At 55.4% G+C, this 17,906-nt stretch overlaps 1 protein-coding gene across 1 annotated transcript; it reads right to left on the bottom strand.

The window, feature by feature from the left end:
• Positions 1 to 435: 435 nt before the first annotated feature.
• Positions 436 to 17,670, bottom strand: HSD11B2 (hydroxysteroid 11-beta dehydrogenase 2). Its single transcript, XM_058845893.1, has 5 exons — positions 17,067 to 17,670; positions 2,975 to 3,187; positions 2,515 to 2,700; positions 1,780 to 1,917; positions 436 to 1,308 (listed from the first exon to the last, which is right to left on the bottom strand). The coding sequence occupies exons 1-5, from the start codon at positions 17,653 to 17,655 to the stop codon at positions 947 to 949; spliced, it is 1,488 nt and encodes a 495-aa protein (XP_058701876.1). The 5' UTR covers positions 17,656 to 17,670; the 3' UTR covers positions 436 to 946.
• Between the last annotated feature and the right edge of the window lie 236 nt (positions 17,671 to 17,906).

Genomic DNA, 17,906 nt, shown 5'->3' on the forward strand with positions numbered 1-17,906 from the left:
ACTTCCTCCAGCCCAAGCCATAAGAGTGCCTGGTCTGTGGGTGTAGCTGCCTGCTGAGCTAAGGGGTGCAGCCTTATGGGAATGATCCATAGGGATCATCCTTAGGGAGCTGCATGGCTTGTCCCTGGTGTGTGGGGCTGTCCACATGACAGTGTGGGCACTGTCACTGCTTCCATCCTTGCCCCAGCAAGCAAAAACAAAGCAAAAGAAAGTCTTTGGCATAGGGCTGGAAGGAGGAGCAGGGAGTGGGCACAAATCCATCCTGGCAAGCTGACCCCTTTTCTGGGAGTACCTGTGGCACCTGCTGCCACATGAGAGGCTCCTGCCACAGTGCTTGGCATGGTGCCAGCCATCACCCAGCTCAGCTCTGCCCACAGGCTGGGCATCCCTGAGCAGCATTGCAGCACTGCACTGCAGAAGGAGACAGCCAGAACCTGCTGGAATATCAATAATGGATTTATTTAAAAAGTGACAATCACATAGTTCATCTCATGAAGAGCTCTGCAGCACTGGCAGCCTGGTCTCGGCCCCTGCACTCATGGGGAGCGTGTGGAGTGTGTAATGAGTGGCAGGGAGGCAGTGGCCATAGGATCCCAGCCCTGACCCAGCCAAGAGGGGATGGAGACAAACAGCTCTGAGAGCAGAAAGGAAGGTGGTGGGCTCAGGAGGTACATCCCAGCCTGTGGTGCAGAGCTGCTGAGACAGGCAGGGATGGGCCTCTTGGAGGGTGCACGGTTAGAAAAAATACAAAACCACGGTCTCTAGAAAATGTTGATTCTTGCACAATAGAAAATAGATCTACCTGATTTTGGAAAGAAATTTGGTTTTTAACGTCTAGCGCTGATTGTTCCCCCACAGTGCAGGAGGGCGGTGCCTTTGGCTTTGCACGTGCTCAGGGGTTGGTGTGCCTGGAAAGCCTGGGAGAAAGGCCGTGTGCAGGCTGAGGTCAGGCCTTCTTCACATCATTGTGGTGTTCTCGCCGCAGCGCTCGGGGCAGCTTGGGGTTGATGAAGAATCCTTTCAAGAACAAGTCTCGGACAAAATAGGGCAGGTAGCGGTGTATGAAATACATGATCCCAAGGCCCTGCCCTGGGTAGTAGCGCACAGCTGGGTTGGCAGCCAGAAGCCCGTCTGTGATGCTGTTCACCACTGCGCTGAGGTCCTCCACCGCCACCTTCATGAACTGGATGAACTGCTGGTTGATCTCCTCCACATAGTCCTCACCGTAGGCCTGCAGCAGCTCCTGGGGCAGACTGGCCAACAGCTGCTGCTTCTGCAGGTTCCAGAAGGCAGGGTCACACGTTGTCCCTGCAAGGAAACAGTGCCCGTGAGCTGTGTGTGCCCCCCCCCCTCCAGGCCACCTGCCATCGGTGTCAGCAGCCCCAGTCACCTTCCAGCCTCACAGGAAGGTCCAGCTGAGACCCTGGCAAAGATTACCACGAGGCAAGCACAGTAATAGCACCATAGTGACTCTTGGTAGTCTGAGACTCAACCACGGTCTTGGACCCTGCCTCCAGTGGGAATGCTGCTACCATAAACATGATTGAGCTGCTTTGACCAGCCCTAGTGGTATGGGATCTGCTAGCAGGACTTGATCCTGATGTTTCCAATCCACCAGAACCCAACGGCCAGAGGGTAGCCACTGTCCCCGTATGACTGGACGTGCTCAGAAGCTTCATGCTTGCACCACCAACTGCTCGTCCCATTGCTCTATCTTCTTCCCCCCTAGGATACCTGCCTTTGCCCACAGGCACAGAGAGCAGGCACTGACCCTATTACCTGTTTTGTAGTAGCCAGGCAGGATGAGGCTGACTTTGATACCCCAGGGCTGGAGCTCGCTGCGGAAGGTGTCCATGACCAGGCTGAGGGCTGCCTTTGAGGCCCCATAGGCTGCCAGGCAGGGGAAGGGCATGTCACCTGTCATGAGTGAAAGAATGAGTGAGCCAGTGCTCCACCAGGGACAGAGTGGAGCAGGGGGAAGGGCAGGTCTTGTATAGGGCTGTGTTCCTGGCCCCTGCTCAGGGAAAGGGTTTAGGGTTTGTTTTGCTGAGAAAACAACTGAAATTAGCTTCAAATTATTGTTTTAATGGGGTAAAAAAGTGGTGAGGGAAGAGGAAGTTGATTTTGCTCCCTGTCCAGCTAAAACTTGGAATTGTTATCCCCAATGGAGGATTAATGTGTTTTAATAGGCAAAAAAAAAGGGCAGGGGAGAGGAAGTCGGTTTTCCCACCCTGGCTGGGCAGTCATGCCCAGTGGAGGCACATGGTAGCTGGGCTTGGGTTGCCCATGACGCCTGTGACCAGGCTGATTGTCCCCAGCCCCCATGTCTCCCCATGTCTTGGTGGCTGCTGTGGGGTTCAGCAATGCTGCCAGCTCATCCTAGAGTTCCTGGTGCCAGTTGGCTGAGAAAGTTGGAGTGCCTGGGGGGTAGGACCTGCACCACACCATGGGGATTGTCAAGCCATGCCTGGGCTGAGGGTGCCAGGGGTGCCACGTTGGAGGGAGGCTGCTCACCTGCAGGGCTGCTCACGGTGACAATGCGGCCGCTGGCAGAGCGGAGCAGGGGCAGCAGCCCCTTGGTGAGCTCCAGGGAGCCAAAGAAGTTCACCTCCATGCAGGTGCGGAACTTGCCCAGCGGTGAGAGCTCAGCATCAGCGATGGTGTCATTGAACCCGGCGTTATTCACCAGGCCCCAGAGTCCTGTGGGGATGGGGTGCTTGAAGAGGTGACCTGAATGGGGAAGCCCCACCCTGGGATTCCCAGCTGCTCCCCAGGCTGATTGGGGGTCCTGCAAGGGACTTGTGGGGTGCCCCAGGACAAGAAGAGAGCTTGGCAAAGGCTGTTGGCGCAGGTGCCTGCAGGGATGCAGCCCCCTGTGGGGACACATGGAACCACATGGAGGTTTGGCACTGTCACGCTGGCTGCAGGCCGAGCTCCCAGGGAGTTCTGTGGGTTTGCCAAAGGTTCCTCCTACCTGTGCTGTTGGTGTGGGCCTGGATGTGCTGCAGGACGCGCTGGATGTCCTCTGTCTTGGTCAGGTCCATCTGCAGCAGCGTTAGCCGCGGCGAGCAGCTCCGGCGCAACTCCTGGGCACCAGGACTCTGCAGGTCCAGCACACTGGCAAACACCCGAAAGCCCATGATGTCCAAGTGCCGGGCTGTTGCCTGCCCAAAGCCCGAGTCACATCCTGAAAGAGACAGGAAGAGCCTTTCAGTGGCCAGTGACAGCCATTGTCTGTCCCCAGCCCCCAAAGATCGCCTAGCTCTGCCCCTCTCACCAGGAACCAAACATCCGCCTCAGCATCAGTTTCCCTTGCTTGAGGACCACCTCGGCTCCACACCCCTCTGTAGCTGCTGACATCACCAGGATGTGACCTTGCCCTGGGGCATTCGCAGGTCAAGGAGCTGCTATTTTCTCTCTCTTGCAGCAGGAAGAAAACACTCCCTTTATCTGCAACCCCATCGCCCCGAGCACCTCCCTGATTTAAGGTGCAGGTAAACTCGAAGGCACCAGCAACCACCGGAACAGCCCAGAGCCCTGCAGCGATGCGGGGCCATCAACCCTCAAAGTAGCCTCTGAAAGCTCCATCAAGCACCACTCAGAGCTGGCATAAGGCTCCGCGGGAGACTTTTGCTGAATGCTTTTCACCTCCCAGAAAGTGTTCAAGAGGCAGAGACCGCCTTCGCGTGCTGGGGCAGGAGGGGATGAAAAAGGGTGAGGGAAAAAAGGGATTCTGGTCTGCTCCTGCTACCCTGCATCCTTCAAGGGAGCATCTAAACGGGATAGTCCACTCGGGGGAGTACTGGTGCTCCGTGCCCAGTCCCAGCTTCATCTCCTCCATATAGGATCAAACAGGGGCACCACAGGTGACACTGGCACCCGCAAAGCTACCATCGGGGGACAGTCCAGGCAGAAACTGGCTGCTGCAGAGCAGTGACAAGGCCAATGGCCAGGGTGGAGTGGCCAGGATGCAAACAAACAGCAGCAGCAAGGTACAGGCTGTTCCCGGGGCCGATGGCAGCACTGATAGCTCAGGGAGCCTGTGCCACAGCCGCTGCCCAGTCACATTAACCATTAACAAGGGAGCGCTGCAGGGGCAGCCCATGGCCCTGCACCCTCCTGCCCAGGACCTTTGGGTGCTCCTGAGGACATCGCTGAAAACAGAACCTCTGTGGCACCTGGGGCCATCTCGGGATGGACACAACAGTAGCCCTGGGGACTGTCACCGCACGAGATTCAGCACCCCTCTACCAGCCTTTCGTGGAGAGGGTGTGGGCAAAGGGCTTCGCTGCCTCACTCTTCCATAGCCCCAGGCTGGGATTGGGCACTTAAAGTTCTTGGGGTACCAGTTAAGCATCACTTCAGCATCTCTGACCTAGTCCCCAGCTCAGTTTTACTATTGCTACGTCAGAAATGTATAATTAAACCCCTGGCCAGAGGCCAGAGTGATAACACAGCCTGGAGCTGCTCAGCTGGCAGGAAGGGGCTGCAGGGACCTCCCTTTCCCACACAACACCCAAGACTCATCATGGATGTGTGCCAGGTTGGCTCAGCATCACCCCAGCATTTTCCCTGGCATTGCCCTAGCATCACCCCCAGCACCCTGGTCTGCAGGGCATGCTGAAGGTGCTGCCAGCACAGCACCTCTACCTCTCCCCTCCCCAGGAACAGTGCATGCTGCCAGCAGACAAACAGATAAGGTGCATTTCACCTTTCCGAGCAATGTGGGAGAAAACTGCAATAAAGATAAGGCTTAAAAATAAAAGTGCTTGTGGTCACAGCCTCATCATGACACAGCTGACTCCTGTCAGCAGAGTTACCTGCACTGCTCCCATGCAGCCAGCAAGAAAAGATTCCAGTCCAAACATGAAGCTTCTTATCACCACGTAACTCAAAACCCCAGGAAACATCCCAAAAAACTGACAGCCAGGTTTGCCGGCTTCTTGCAGGCAAACCTGGCAAGGACGGAGCAAACACGGCCACATGCTGTCCAAGTCAGGCAGGGTTTGTTTTGCCTTAGAGGAGCAGGGCAGTCAGAGGGTTTGTTTCGGAAGTTCTAATTTATTCACACACATACCAAAAAAAAAAAACTCCTGGGAGGCTGGCGGGAGGCCCAGGGCCAGGAGGGTGAGGATGCTCTGGTGTTATTTAAGGTCTCTGCTGCTGCTCAGCTTCCCATCCGCTGTGCTCAGGCATGGCCAAGAGTGCAGGGAGGGACAATGAACCCCCTGGGCCCATAACACGTGGCCCCAAAGCCTGGCAGCTTGCCCAGGGCCATGTTCATTCCCCGTGGCCACCAGCACATGAGCTGCTGGCCACACTGGAGCTGGCACAGGAGCCATCGCCGCTGGCCCAGCCCCGCCGGGAGCGCTGGAGCCGTCCAGTCTGTGCAGCCCCAGCAAGGCTGGCGCTGGGCTCACCGCCCTCCCAGGATGCTGCATCACGAGGAGATGCCGGCGCCAGTTCCCCCCGCCCCAGCTCCCAGCTTGCCAACTGTTTTCACAGTCGTGCTGGAGGGAGGGACGTGGTCAGATCAAGCACAGAAGCATTGGGAGCGCAGCAGAGGAAAGCAAGTACCTTGAAGCCCCCCATTGCATCCCCACGGACCCTGGGCCAGCACACAGAGGCTTTTGCTGCAGCAGGAGCAGAACAAAGCCTGAGTCCAGGTTGCAAAATCCAGCAGCCCTCCACAGGCTCAGCAAATCAGGACAAACTCCTGCACCAGGGGCCAGACGGCTGTTTTCCAGAGCAGCGGGTCAGCAGCAATTCCTGAGGACTTTGCAGAAGTTCCAGACACTTCAGCAGCTCCCCAAAGAGTGAGAGACGCAAGCCTCCATTAGAATTTTGGTAAGACAAGCTTCAACTTTACTTATCTTGAGCAAGCAAGAAGGTTCGGCCTCCAGCATCATCATGAGGGATGCCCTCCTGCCCACTCAGGGAGGGCAAAGAGGACCGACCCCACAGCATCTTGCATCCATTGTCCAGAGTTGCTCCTCACCGGTGACAGCAGAGCCACCGCCAGGGCTGAGCTGTGCCAGCTGGGCAGCTCCCAGCCAGCCTGTACCGCTCGTGCTTCCTCGCTGCCAGGAGCCAGCTGAAGCTGCAGTCCCGGTTTGGTGTGGATGCATTTCTTTCAGGTGAGTCAGGCATGGCACGCTCTGACATTTTGCTGTCTCAGGTATTCACCCTGCTCTCCTGCACCAGCACCAAGGCCACCATACACAGACATGCTCAAAATTAGTGCTACAGTTTTCTGATTGGAGCAGAGAGGGTCAATAACACAGCTGCGACCCAGGAGCTGCTGAGCCACAACCATGTGCGTGCCCCTGCCCCCACTGCTGGCACGGTACATGATGGAGGGCTGGTGGCACAGGTCTGTGGTGCTCCCCCAACACAATCTAGGAGTGACTTCTCTTCCCAAGTGGCAAGCTGAGAGTTCTCATCCATGAGCCATGAGTTGTGCAGCCTCATTCTGGAGCTGTGGAACTGCAAGCTGAGCATCTTAAACCCTGAGCTACAAGACAAGCATCCTCATCCCTGAACCGCAAGTTGTACATCCTCATGACCTCTGCATCCTCATCCCTGAACCATGCACAACAGGTGAGAAACAATGAAAATCTAAGCAGTGAGAAACACAGCTTGGCTGAAGAATTCCCATGTGGCTGCAGAACTGCCCAGAGCTTGGTGGGTCCTTGGATCTAGTCTCTCCACAGCCACCTCAGCTGAAGGCTCTGGTGTGGAAGCTGAAGAGGGGTTGCCCCAGGGCTGAGCACCCCTGCGATGGACCATCTCCCCCACAGTCACCCCTAGCAGCATGGTCAGTCAGCAGCCCAAGGGTGTGCCCCAGGCACGTGGCAGCTGGAGGCACCCCTTGAGGATGCTCCATCTTTCACCAACTGGGAGCTTGCCAGCTGCATTGGGCACTCAGAAGGGCATCACCCTCTCCACCCCCATCAGCTCTGCAGACCTTTGCCTGGGTGCCCCCTGCTGCTCCCCAAAAGTCAGGACATCAATCCCACCTCCCCAAAGAGCTTTAGAGCTGTGTGTCCCACCACCCTGACCAAGAAGCCTCACCAAGAGGGAGCTGTCACGAGGCTCAAGGACACCGTCAGTGGGGAGAGCTGAGGTGCCAAGGCCAAATGGATTAACATGCTGAGCCACTCGTTTCTATAGGCTCAAGCTCAAACTCTGCCTGGGGTGCCAAGCTAAACATGGCCTTCTGGCTCTGACAGGATTCACTGCCACCGTGGATCCAGTTTCTCTGGGCATGGTATGGGATTTAGCTGGGCAGTACTGAGGGAGGCTCAGCTGGGTGCCTGAGCAGGCACTGATCCCAACTCAGCTGTTTGTCTCAGCTCCATCCTGGGAGTGTGGGCACCTCATGGATGCAGAAGCACGGGACAAGGTGGCACCAACTGGGGATGGTGCCATCAGAGTGGATGACAGTCCCCCAGAGGAACTCAAGGAGGGGGTCTTTGCACAGTGCAGGTCCAGACAGGATAAAATGCCCAGCAAAATCCTGTGTGGGCAGGGCAAGGCCCTGTGGCCAACACCTTCTGGATGCTGCACACATTTGAAGCAAGGAGTGATAAAGGGGTGATGTCAGCCCTGGGCCAGAGGGAACAAATTCTTGGCAGGGCACAGGAGAGGGAGGGGAAGGCAGGAGCACCTGTCCTCACAGCAGCTGGGCCACCACAGACAGCCACAGCACCAGCCCTGGCCTCCCCAGCCAGGCATTAGCCACCATATGCCCACACCCAAGATACTGCTGGGGGAGTGGGGCTGGGAAGGAGTACCCACAGCCCCCAAGTATCATCACTGTCCACAGGAAATACCACCTCAGACAGTGGCTTGCATGGCATGCAGTGTCCCCACTCCCCATGGGAACAGCCCTCATGCCCTGGCACAGGCAGATGGGGCTGGGGTGGCAGCAGCCCTGGTGATGCTGCTGCTGGTCCTCAGCACTGGGGTTCAGGAAGCCACAAGCCTAATTAAATTAAATTAAAGCCAGATGATACCTTTAGGGATGACCCAAATTCCTAGTGAGTGGATAATGCAGGAGCCCCCCACCCAAACAGCCTGGGTGGGCATCACTGCAAAGCCTCAGCCTCCTTCCTGAACAGGATCTGAGCCAAGGGGGGCACACACTGCCCCTGCTTCTCTAGGACCACCCCCTTACACAACACAGTCAGCACAGGCAGCCGGAGGGAGATTGCTGATGGCTCCCACAGCCCAGGATAGACACATCCCTCCAACAGGTCCTATAAGTCAGAGCAGGGGTCAGATCCCTCAGCCCCACAAGGAGACCCATGACAGAAGGCAAAGCTCAGAATGCCTGTGGCAGGGGAGTACATGTATGACCTATCCCTCCCTGTGCTGGGGACAATAGCCAGATGGTATGAATTACAGTGGATTACCCAAGTGTTCCTGGGGCCTTACAGTCATCACCTCCACCCGGGAAGTTATCTCCCATTTAACAAAGACAAGGGGGAAAATCTGATTTTCTGCCTAGACAACCAATGCAACCAGACAGAGATGACGAGGAGCCCCCAGGCCAGTGTGAATGCACCCACAGCTTCTGGATTAAAGGCCATTTCTCTGGAGCTTTACTAGTGCATCCTTATTGGGGACTCGAGGGCAATGGCGCAAAGCAGCTGGGCAATAAAAAAAGTGTCAGAGGCCACAGCCCTCCCCATCACTGTCACTAAAAGCCATCCAGACGCCTTATCCCCCACCAAAGCTGCAAGCAACAGATGCTGTTTGCCACCAGTGGGGCTAATGAGCACAGGAGCTTATTAGTGCCCTGGGACAGCAGGACAGGAATAAGCCCAGCCACCCCCCTGCAATGCAAGGCCGGTGCCTGGTGCGATGCTCGAAGAGGTTGGGACCTGGGAATTAACCCAGCCCTGGCATGGCAGTGATGCTGCTGCCAGTGAGCAGTGACCCTGTGCTCACAAGCTTACAAGGGGAGGGAGGAAGTGCCACCTCCAGCATCGCTGCGACACTTCGCAGAAAGAGAGCACAGGAATTTCCTAGAAGCAGCCGCTCACCGCACCCCGAGGCTGGATGGCATCTTCCGGCAGCTGCTGTCTCCGAGGGGAGATCCTCTCTCCAGAAGGAGTGGTGAGACTCTCACAGACAAGAATTTGATCTTCCAGCAGGGAGGGATAAGCAAGAGAAGACAGCAGTACAGACATCACCTGGCACAGGCTGTACATCAGAGCTAACCTGCATGAATGGATGTCTTTCTGAGAAGAGGAAGTTTTGCAGAGCTGTGGCAATAGCTGGGTTAATAATCACCTTCAAAGGGAACATGGTGAACTGGGAACACAGAGCCGACAAACCTAGAAAGCCATCCATCAGGAAGAGCTGTCACTGGGAAGGACACCCATGGCCCTGAGACAGCTTGACCAGATCACTCAAGATCATTGCCAGTGGCAAGCTGGCACCGGTAACACATCCACCTGGGCTCTTGGAGAGGGAGAGGCTGGGTAGGAACCAGGCTGAGAAGCCAGAAAGCTCCACCAGCTATGTCTGGAATGTGGATGCTTCTGAGAAATAAGGTGGTGGCAATAAATCCATGGCTGGGGCACCTCTAGTCTGCAAAAGAGCTCTCCAGGGACTCCCAGCAGGCTGGAGAACCACCAGCCGAGCCCCATATCCATTCCTCCTCTGTACTAGCAAGCAAGGAGCAGCAGCATCAGGTCATGCCTAAGGTCTGCTACAGGCAGGACTAATCCATCCACAGGCAGCTGAAGGGAAGAACAGTTCTTCTACCTGGACCACCATGAGCCATCACCACCCAGGGACATCTCAGGGAAGGTGTTTCTGGCCACCAAAAGCACCACAGCCATGGCATGACCGGGAGAACCTCAAACCATGTGGTGGGACAGGTCAACCATGGGAGAGCTTTGAAGTGCCACCCAGACAGCACCATGGGCAACTCACAAGTGATGCCAGCAGGGACAAAGTCATGCTGGGACAGTGCTGACCAAAGCAGCAGGTCAGAGAAAGCCCAAGGGATCACCAAGTTAAACATCTCAGTTTTCATCACCCCAATAAAGCTATGGCAGTTTCAATGCAGCACTACCAGTTTGGGGGTATTTTGCTGATGAGATATTTCTTTGCTTGTAAGGTGCCATCTCATCACCCTCCTTGTCACAAGAGTAAACTCCCACCACATGCCACAATCCCAAGCAAGCAGAAGAAGTGGTACAAGTCCTGCCCATTCCCACATCATGATGGTCTCTACAGCTGCACCAACTATTTTCTTTTGCAGCTTCCAGATCCATGTGAAGCGGGGGACTTTTTTTTTTTTTTTTTTTTAGAAACAGAGCAAAACACTTGAGCAAACACCAACTGAGCTTCTGCCAAGACAGCTTTTGAAATACACTGAGCTGTTTAAGCCCCCAGGCTCAGAGCTGTGCCTCATGACAACCTCAAGCCACCTGCCCTTTCCATACACAGTTCAAGTCTCCTCCTTACTCTTCACCTGCAGGTTTCACCAGCTCTTCAGAGTAAGAGTTTGAGTACCATAAGACTACTTGGGTGCATTTTCCCCAAAATACATGAAGGTGGCCCTCCAGGCTGATGTGCTTGGACATAGTCGTGCTGACCTGGGCAACGCCAGAGCAGCACCCACATGTGCCCTTCAGCTTAGGCAGAGCCCAGCACAACAGCTGAAAGAGGGGAACACAATTCATCCTGGGATGGTTGCACACCCCAGGTTGGAGCTTATCCCCACCTGGTAACTGGGACCCTAGAGAGAAACAAAAATTGGTCACAGTGGGTTACTCATAGCAGGATTAGGCCCTGGTAACCCAGAAAAGCTGCAGCTTCCCCATCCCTGGAAGTGTTCAAGGCCAGGTGGGATGTGACTTGGAGCAACCTGGTCTAGTAGAAGGTGTCCCTGCCCATGGCAGGGGATCAAGATGGTCTTTAAAGTCTTTTCCAACCAAAACCATTCAGAGCTTCTGTAATTCTGAGAGACCAGACTTTCAAAGCCAGCACAGAAGACATCAGGGCAGGTAGCTGAGCTTTTCCAGCCCATCCCTTCTCTCTGTTCCCAGCCTGCCTGGGAGTCACTCGCCATCTGGCTCCATGGGGTCAACCACCCAGCAAGAGGAAATATTGCAGCAAAGCCTGTAAAGCCAAAAACTGCTTTTCAAGATTACAGCCTTAGAGCCAGCAAATCCCAGGACAGCTCTATGTGTGACAGGGAAGCCAGCTCCCTAGGGGGAAGCTGATAAAGCTCAGGGGCTGGCAGCTCTCCAGGGGAGAAGGAAGCAGAAGTGATACATTGCACATACAAGCACACACAAACTGAGACAGAAGAATGGGAGATGGTGGATATACCACAGCCACTGAGGGGAGCAGGGAAGGAGGTAACAGGCATATGCTGGGGAGGTTAAAAATAAAAGGTCCTAAACTATACCTGTAGCAATGCACTGACAACATGAGGGCAATTTTTTCCACCTAATCATAGAGAATTAGAACATTTTCCACCTTATTATGAAACAGTTAGGTTGGTCATCCTGCTGTGGGCAGGGACACCTTCCAGATTGCTCCAAACCCCATCCAACCTGGCCTTGGAGGCTCCACAGCAGTACCTCAGATCTGAGATGACAGGAGGCACATCAGGAGGTAAAGAGGTACAAAAGCCCTGCAGCCTTTCCTCCTGGGGAAAAAAAAACCCCTCCAGCTGGAGTTTTAGACTTGCACTGAAAGAAGACTATGTGGAGAAGGCACAGATTTGGTGGAAACACCTTGAAAAGCCCCCTCAAACAAAAGCCTGGCTGGGCAAATCCACCAACCCTGTGTTGTGCTCCCAGTAGTAAAAGCAGCAACCGGCTCTTCTGTAACCAGATCCTGGCTTGAGGGGAGCTAGACTCAACAGTGGGTAACCCAATCCCAGACCTCATTAAAAATGTGCTGCTCATTGGACTAGAGGGCAGCAACTGCCTACACTTCTCTCCTTCCGAAAGCATCCGTTCCCATCTGACAATCTCATTTCGGCAGGGAAGTCTTTGCTTTGTTGCTCTCATGTCCCCGCATAACCCTGAGGCTAATCAAGCCAGCTTGGGTTTCTCTACCAACTCCAGTCTCCCACAGTATGAAACCTCAATGTGTTTTTCCTCCTAATTAGCTGTGCTCATCATTTTTGGTTAACGGTGCTAAAAACTCCCACCTCAACAGGTCTGTGTCATTAGTAGGCTTCAAAAGTGCTTATTTTATAGATAAGTGAGAAAAAGCCGAACATATCTATCCACATGCCTGTGGTGAGCAGGGGTAGGTATCTATTTCTGAAGAAACCTCACGTGGGAAAGAGGAATCCTAAATCCATGGAGGGCTGCTGACAAAGCGGGGGGAGAGCTTCAGCCCTGCAGATAGAGGCAGAAAAAGCAGCTATCGTGCTCAGTTCCCAAAAGCCAGCAGCAAACCCTGTAACTGGAGTTAAATGTTGCAATTTTTTAACTTCAAGTATACCAGGAACTGCTTGTGCACCAGGCCTGGCTTTGGGTGTTTGATTTTGGTCCTGTCCCACCCCTCAGCTTGGAGGCAGCAGCTGCCTCTGCTGTTAATTTTTAATAGATTCTGGAAAAATCAGAGCAATTTCAGGGAATAAGCTGATTTTTAGCCTTCACTTATAGAATCACAGAATGGTTTGGTTTGGCAGGGATCTGAAAAATCACCTAGTTCCAACCCCCCACGCTTAGGCTGGGGAGAGATCCCAGGTACCTCCAAGCTGGATCACTGGCTCCAGAAGCAGAGTGGAAGTCACCTATGGAGAGCTGCAGCACTTTTGCACAAAGCATTTCTCACGGGAATGCTGCTGGCAGGCTCAGCACCAAACACTGGCTGTGAGTGTGCTGTGCAGGTGCTCCAGCCATGCTGTGGTGCAGAGGTGCCCATCCCAGAGCCAGCCCTGACCCCAGCATTTCTCAGTTACCTTGTTTAGCTGGAAAATAGATCTAAGACAACATCCAAGTCCAGACAGGAGCAACACTGCTTTTTTACCACAGAAAGTGATTTACCTTCGTGGCAGAAAGCAAGAGTCGCAACATCTGGATTGAATCACTCAGTCCTGCTGCAGCCAGCAGATGCTTCAACATCTGTGGAGTCCATGGGAAACACTGAAGCGCTGCAAGTTGCAAAGCCTCTGTTAACCTTGAACATGATCTGAAGCTCTGACCCATTTCAGATTGTTAATGGGGCATGCAATTGTAACAAGAATGCTTCACCAGGAAAACCACACTTTCCCTGCAGCCAGTAAGGAGAAGAGAGGAGGACAGGGTGGGTTTGGGTCTGGGCAGCCTGACTTTCCAAACAATTTTGCTCACAGAGGTGATTTGTTGGAAGACAGACCAATCTGCAGGTGCTCCTAGCTTCCTTCATAGGCTGCACCAAGGAAGAGCAAAGATACAGGAGACCCAAACTGCTTCTCTCAGGCAGCCATCTTGATGTTTGGGGTTATTGGAGAGCTAATTCAGGTACCACCATTATAGATAGAACAACAAGTCACTATTTTCAACTTTCTGTCCAAGTTGAAGTGTAAGAACCAATACCTCGTAACACAACTCCTGTCCCTCTGCTTTGCAAAGCCCTGCTGGCAGGCAGACTCTCTAGGCTGGTTTGCATTTGGTGCTTTCCAAGGATTTGCAGTAAATCGGGCAATTGGCTACTGTCCAAAGAACCACCCCACACAGTCATGCATGGCAGAGCTACACAACAGCAAGAGGCTTCTCCAACTGCTCAGTGGAGCCCCAGAATGCTCCTGGCCATCCCTCCACCACCTCCAGGCACCCAGTTGTGTTGGATGGTTTGAATAAACTCACTGAATTCCACAGGCATCTGCTAAGATCACAGGAACCAAAGGATGGTCTAGGTTCATGTTAAACTGATCCAGTCAAAGCTCAGCCTTGCACAAAGCACTGCCAGCCTGAATCTGGTAAGGCCAAGAAATGGCAGCTCATCACCTCCCTCCAAAACTGCTCTTGCAGACCATCATCCTGCCCAGGCTCCAGAGGCTGGACTGCATTTTGTATCAATTCCCTATGGGAAGGAGTATGGGATATAACACCCCTCCTCTTCGCTCACACAGCTCTGAGGAGTCCAGTGGCCCTAAGAACACCCAGCAGTGCTGTTTCACATTTGGGAACGGGGATGCACACACAAACCAGCCGTTTGATGATCAGAGCAAGCAGCTCTCAGTGAGCCACTGGCCCACAGGTGCCAGCCAGCAGCACCAGCACCCTGGAGTGCCCTGTCACATGCTGTGGTGAGGGATGCCAGATATTGGCTTCCTTGCAGCTTCCCAGTGCTGGATCAAGCTCTGGTCAGGCAGCTGCCCAAACCAACCCTGCCCACACCACAGGGATGTTGGGATCCCTGTGGTTTTCCAAGTTTGGCCAAAGACTGTACCAGGTGTGGGCTCATCTTTAAGGCAAGGGCAGGCTCAGGACAGCAAACCACAGGAGGCATGGAGATAGCTGCTGTCTCCCTCCCAGCCCAGGCCAAGCAGCTGATCTTCGCTCTGCTCCTCATCCCCACCATCCTCCTGGGGCTGACCTCTCCCAGCCCTGGCTGCACAGGAGGGCATTCTCCTCCTCCCTGAAAACAGCTGTTATATCCCCTAGGAAGACAGGATTAACACTTCCCTCACTCTCTGCCCCCAGACAGGCTGCATCCACTGGAGCCATGCTCTGGGAGAAGCTGGACCATTGGGATGCAGAACAAAAGACCCAAGGTCACAGCCCCAGACAAACAGCACTGCAGGGACTAGCGACCACTTACTTTGCTAGCCCAGGGGATGCATCATGGGAAAGCAGTGTCCCTTGCTCCCCTCTAGCAGCAGGCAGCTGCCTATCCCTGCTCCAGCCAAACCCCAGTCCCATATGCAAGTCAAAATGCAAACCTGCAACAGATGGGAAACGCCACAACTTCCCAGTCCCTGCTGCTACCACAGGGTCAGCAGCTTTGCTCTGCAGCAGCTCTGCTATTTTCCCACTGAGTTGCACAGTTAGTTTTCCTTCAATCCCTCCCATAACTAAGTTTTATTTAGCCACTGATGTCCAGACCAGCACGTGTGGCTGGAGCATCACATGCACAGCTCAACTTAGGGTTGTTCCCGGGGAGAGTGGGCACCTGGAAGAACTGAAACTCATCACCTGTGAGATAGAACAGCACTGTAGCCACCTTACCTTGCCCCAGATAAGCATCACTGAACCTGCTGCAGGATTAAGACAGCGACCAAGATGTCTATACAAGGAAATGATGCCCAAAGATTTTCAGGCTGAGACCTGCACTGCTCCATAGGGAGGGGCTTTTGTGCCATTTCTCAGTTGATCTGCAAGGTCCAGCACAACACACAGCATGGCAGAAGTTCTGTCCCTGACCTCACACACCTTTAGTGAGGCCCAGCACTGTCAGTCATCCTTGCCCATGCTGCTTGTTCTGCCAGGCTTTGCTTCCCACTGGCAAGAGGAGGAAGATCAGGCTGTCTTTCTCCCAGAGCTGATCCTTCCTGGCTGCTCCCACAGGAGACACGAACAGCTACTCAATATCTAGTTGCCTGGAATTAATCCGTAAAAGAATCAGGCTAATTACTATGCAAATACTCAAGTGAGGGATGCCATCCCCAGGAGAACAGCCCTCACATCTGCCCCTTGGAAGGCACTTGCTGGAGCAGCAGTACGGAAACGCCAATCCCACACCACAGGCTGCGCCTCGAACCTGTAAAACCACAAAGTATTTACAGCCAAGAGCAAACACATCAGAGCTGCAGAGGTGCCACCCCAATGCACTGGGGCAAGAACACCTTGTTCCAGTCACTGACTCACTAATTATACAGGCAATGCCAGAGAGCCAGGGCTGCCAGAGCCGGTGTGCCACAGGGCACCTGTGAGTGCATGGCTGTCAGACGTCCTCCCCAGGCAGCCCTACCCTGCTGCAGCTTTGACCTTCACTCACTTGAATCATTCATTCATCCAGCGCCTTGTTCCTCTGATCTTCCTCCTCCAGAGATGATTCCCTGCACTTCCCACTGGTGCCACAGAACCCTTCAAGCTGAAAGCAGGAGCCAAGTCTTGCCTTAATTTTCTAGGAAACAAGCAAACTGCCTTCTCCAGCTTCAGCACCTCCAAGCCCAGCCCAGACATCTCCACCAGGATGCAGGCTCCTGTCCTTGGGAGCACTGCCAAGGTCATGCCCACAAGTTTCCCTCCCCTCTGCATCCATGCAGAGCCAGCAGCACCTTTCAGGCACACCTGGAGAAAAACCCACCCCAGCTCCAGCACTTCCTCCTCATTTCTCCACTACTATTGCCTCACAGCAAAGCACTGCTGAGCCTGGCTCTCATCCTCCAGTTCCACTGCCAGGAGGAAGGAGTGAGAAACCATGTATACACCAAGATATCCTAAAGAGCTTCAGCCAGCAAGCCAGAGCTGTGCAAAACTTGGGAGCACAGCACATTCTCTAAGGAGCTCAGGACCACAGAGGAGCTCTGGACCAGGCAGCCCAAAGAGGAGGCAGGCAGCAGCTGGGCAGCATTTCCCAAGGATACCCACACAGTGGAGGACCTTGTTGCCAGCAGCTCCCTGGCTGGAGCTCTGGATGAAGCAGTGATGCTCAGTGCTGGGTAGCCAGCTCTGTTGAAGCCTCTAAAGATACTATGAGAACCTTCCCAAGAACGAGTGCAGCTCCAGAGGGGAGGAAGGGAAGGGGAGGAGAGGAAAGCCCTTGGGCCAGCCGACGGGGTCCTAAGCCAGCACTCCTGCTCTGTCCCATCTAATCTCGGGGCTTCCAGAGGAAGCAGCTCTCGGCATCGTGCTGCAACTAGTGGTCAACACTCGAGGGGCCATTGCAACTCCCTGCTTCGCGGGGCAGATACAGCCTGGCCGGTTCTGCTTGGACACGGGAGAGGATGAGGGATGCGCTGGCAGCGGTGGTTGGTCCCCAGCGGGACCCCACTGACAGCAGCGTCCCGGTGCCTGCGGGACACCCCACTCCGCTCCCCGCCGAGCCCAGGCGGTGCCGTCGGGGCGTCGAGGCCGTGTCCCCGCACTCACCTGTGACAAGGACGGCTCTGCCCGCCACCGGCAGCAGCCCGCGGGGCGCCGCCCGCCACAGCAGCAGCCCGGCGGCGGCGGCGGCCAGGGCCAGCCCCAGGGGCAGCGGCAGCCAGGCGCGGCACAGGCTCTGCAGCGCGGCCAGCAGCGCCAGCGGCAGCACCAGCCCCCGGCCCAGCGGCGGCCCCAGCCCCCGGCCCGGCCCCGGCGCCCGCCGCGCCGCCCGCAGCGCCAGGCTGCCGGCCAGCGCCGCCCACAGCGCGCCGTGCGCCCAGCGCTCCAGCCCCGGCTCCATCCCGGTCCCGATCCCGGGCCCGGCACGGCCCCGCCGCTGCCGCTCGCCCGCCCCGCCGCGCCCGTTTATACCCGCCCGGCGGGGGAGCGGGGCGGGGCGGGACCGGCCGCCGCCAATGGGAGACGGGCGGGACGGGAGCGCCGGGCACCGGGAGCCGCCGGGGCACCGGGAGCCGCGGGCACCGGGAGCGGCACCGACACCGGCGCCCGGGGAGGGGGAAGGCGGAGCACCTTGGTACTCATTGCTTTGCTCGGCTCGGCTCGGCGCGGTACTGCGCGGCACGGCTCGGGACATCGTGCTGCCTGCGTAGCCACGGCTTGGCTCGGCTCGGCTCGGCGCGGTTTGGCTTGGCTCAGTCCTGCTCAGGATATTGTGCTGCCTAGGTAGGTGCACTCAGTGTTGCTTAGTCTGCCATGGCTCAGCTCAGCTCAGCTCAGCTAGGGACATGATGCCACCCAAGTAGATTCAGCTCAGCACAGCTTGGAGCATTTTGCTATCTCAGTAGACATGGCTCATCTCGGGTCAGCACAGCTTAGCTCAGCTCA

The sequence above is a fragment of the Poecile atricapillus genome, chromosome 10 (genome assembly GCF_030490865.1).
Source record: "Poecile atricapillus isolate bPoeAtr1 chromosome 10, bPoeAtr1.hap1, whole genome shotgun sequence".
Taxonomy (NCBI): Eukaryota; Metazoa; Chordata; class Aves; order Passeriformes; family Paridae; genus Poecile; species Poecile atricapillus.

What these genes read in the sequence shown, in the direction of transcription:
- HSD11B2 (XM_058845893.1), bottom strand. Translation starts at nt 17,655, where the DNA reads ATGTCCCGAGCCGTGCCGCGCAGTACCGCGCCGAGCCGAGCCGAGCAA. An exon ending in CAGAGCCGTCCTTGTCACAG is followed by an intron (nt 3,188 to 17,066) that starts GTGAGTGCGGGG and finishes TGTCTCTTTCAG; the next exon opens with GATGTGACTCGGGCTTTGGG. An exon ending in GGCCCACACCAACAGCACAG is followed by an intron (nt 2,701 to 2,974) that starts GTAGGAGGAACC and finishes CCATCCCCACAG; the next exon opens with GACTCTGGGGCCTGGTGAAT.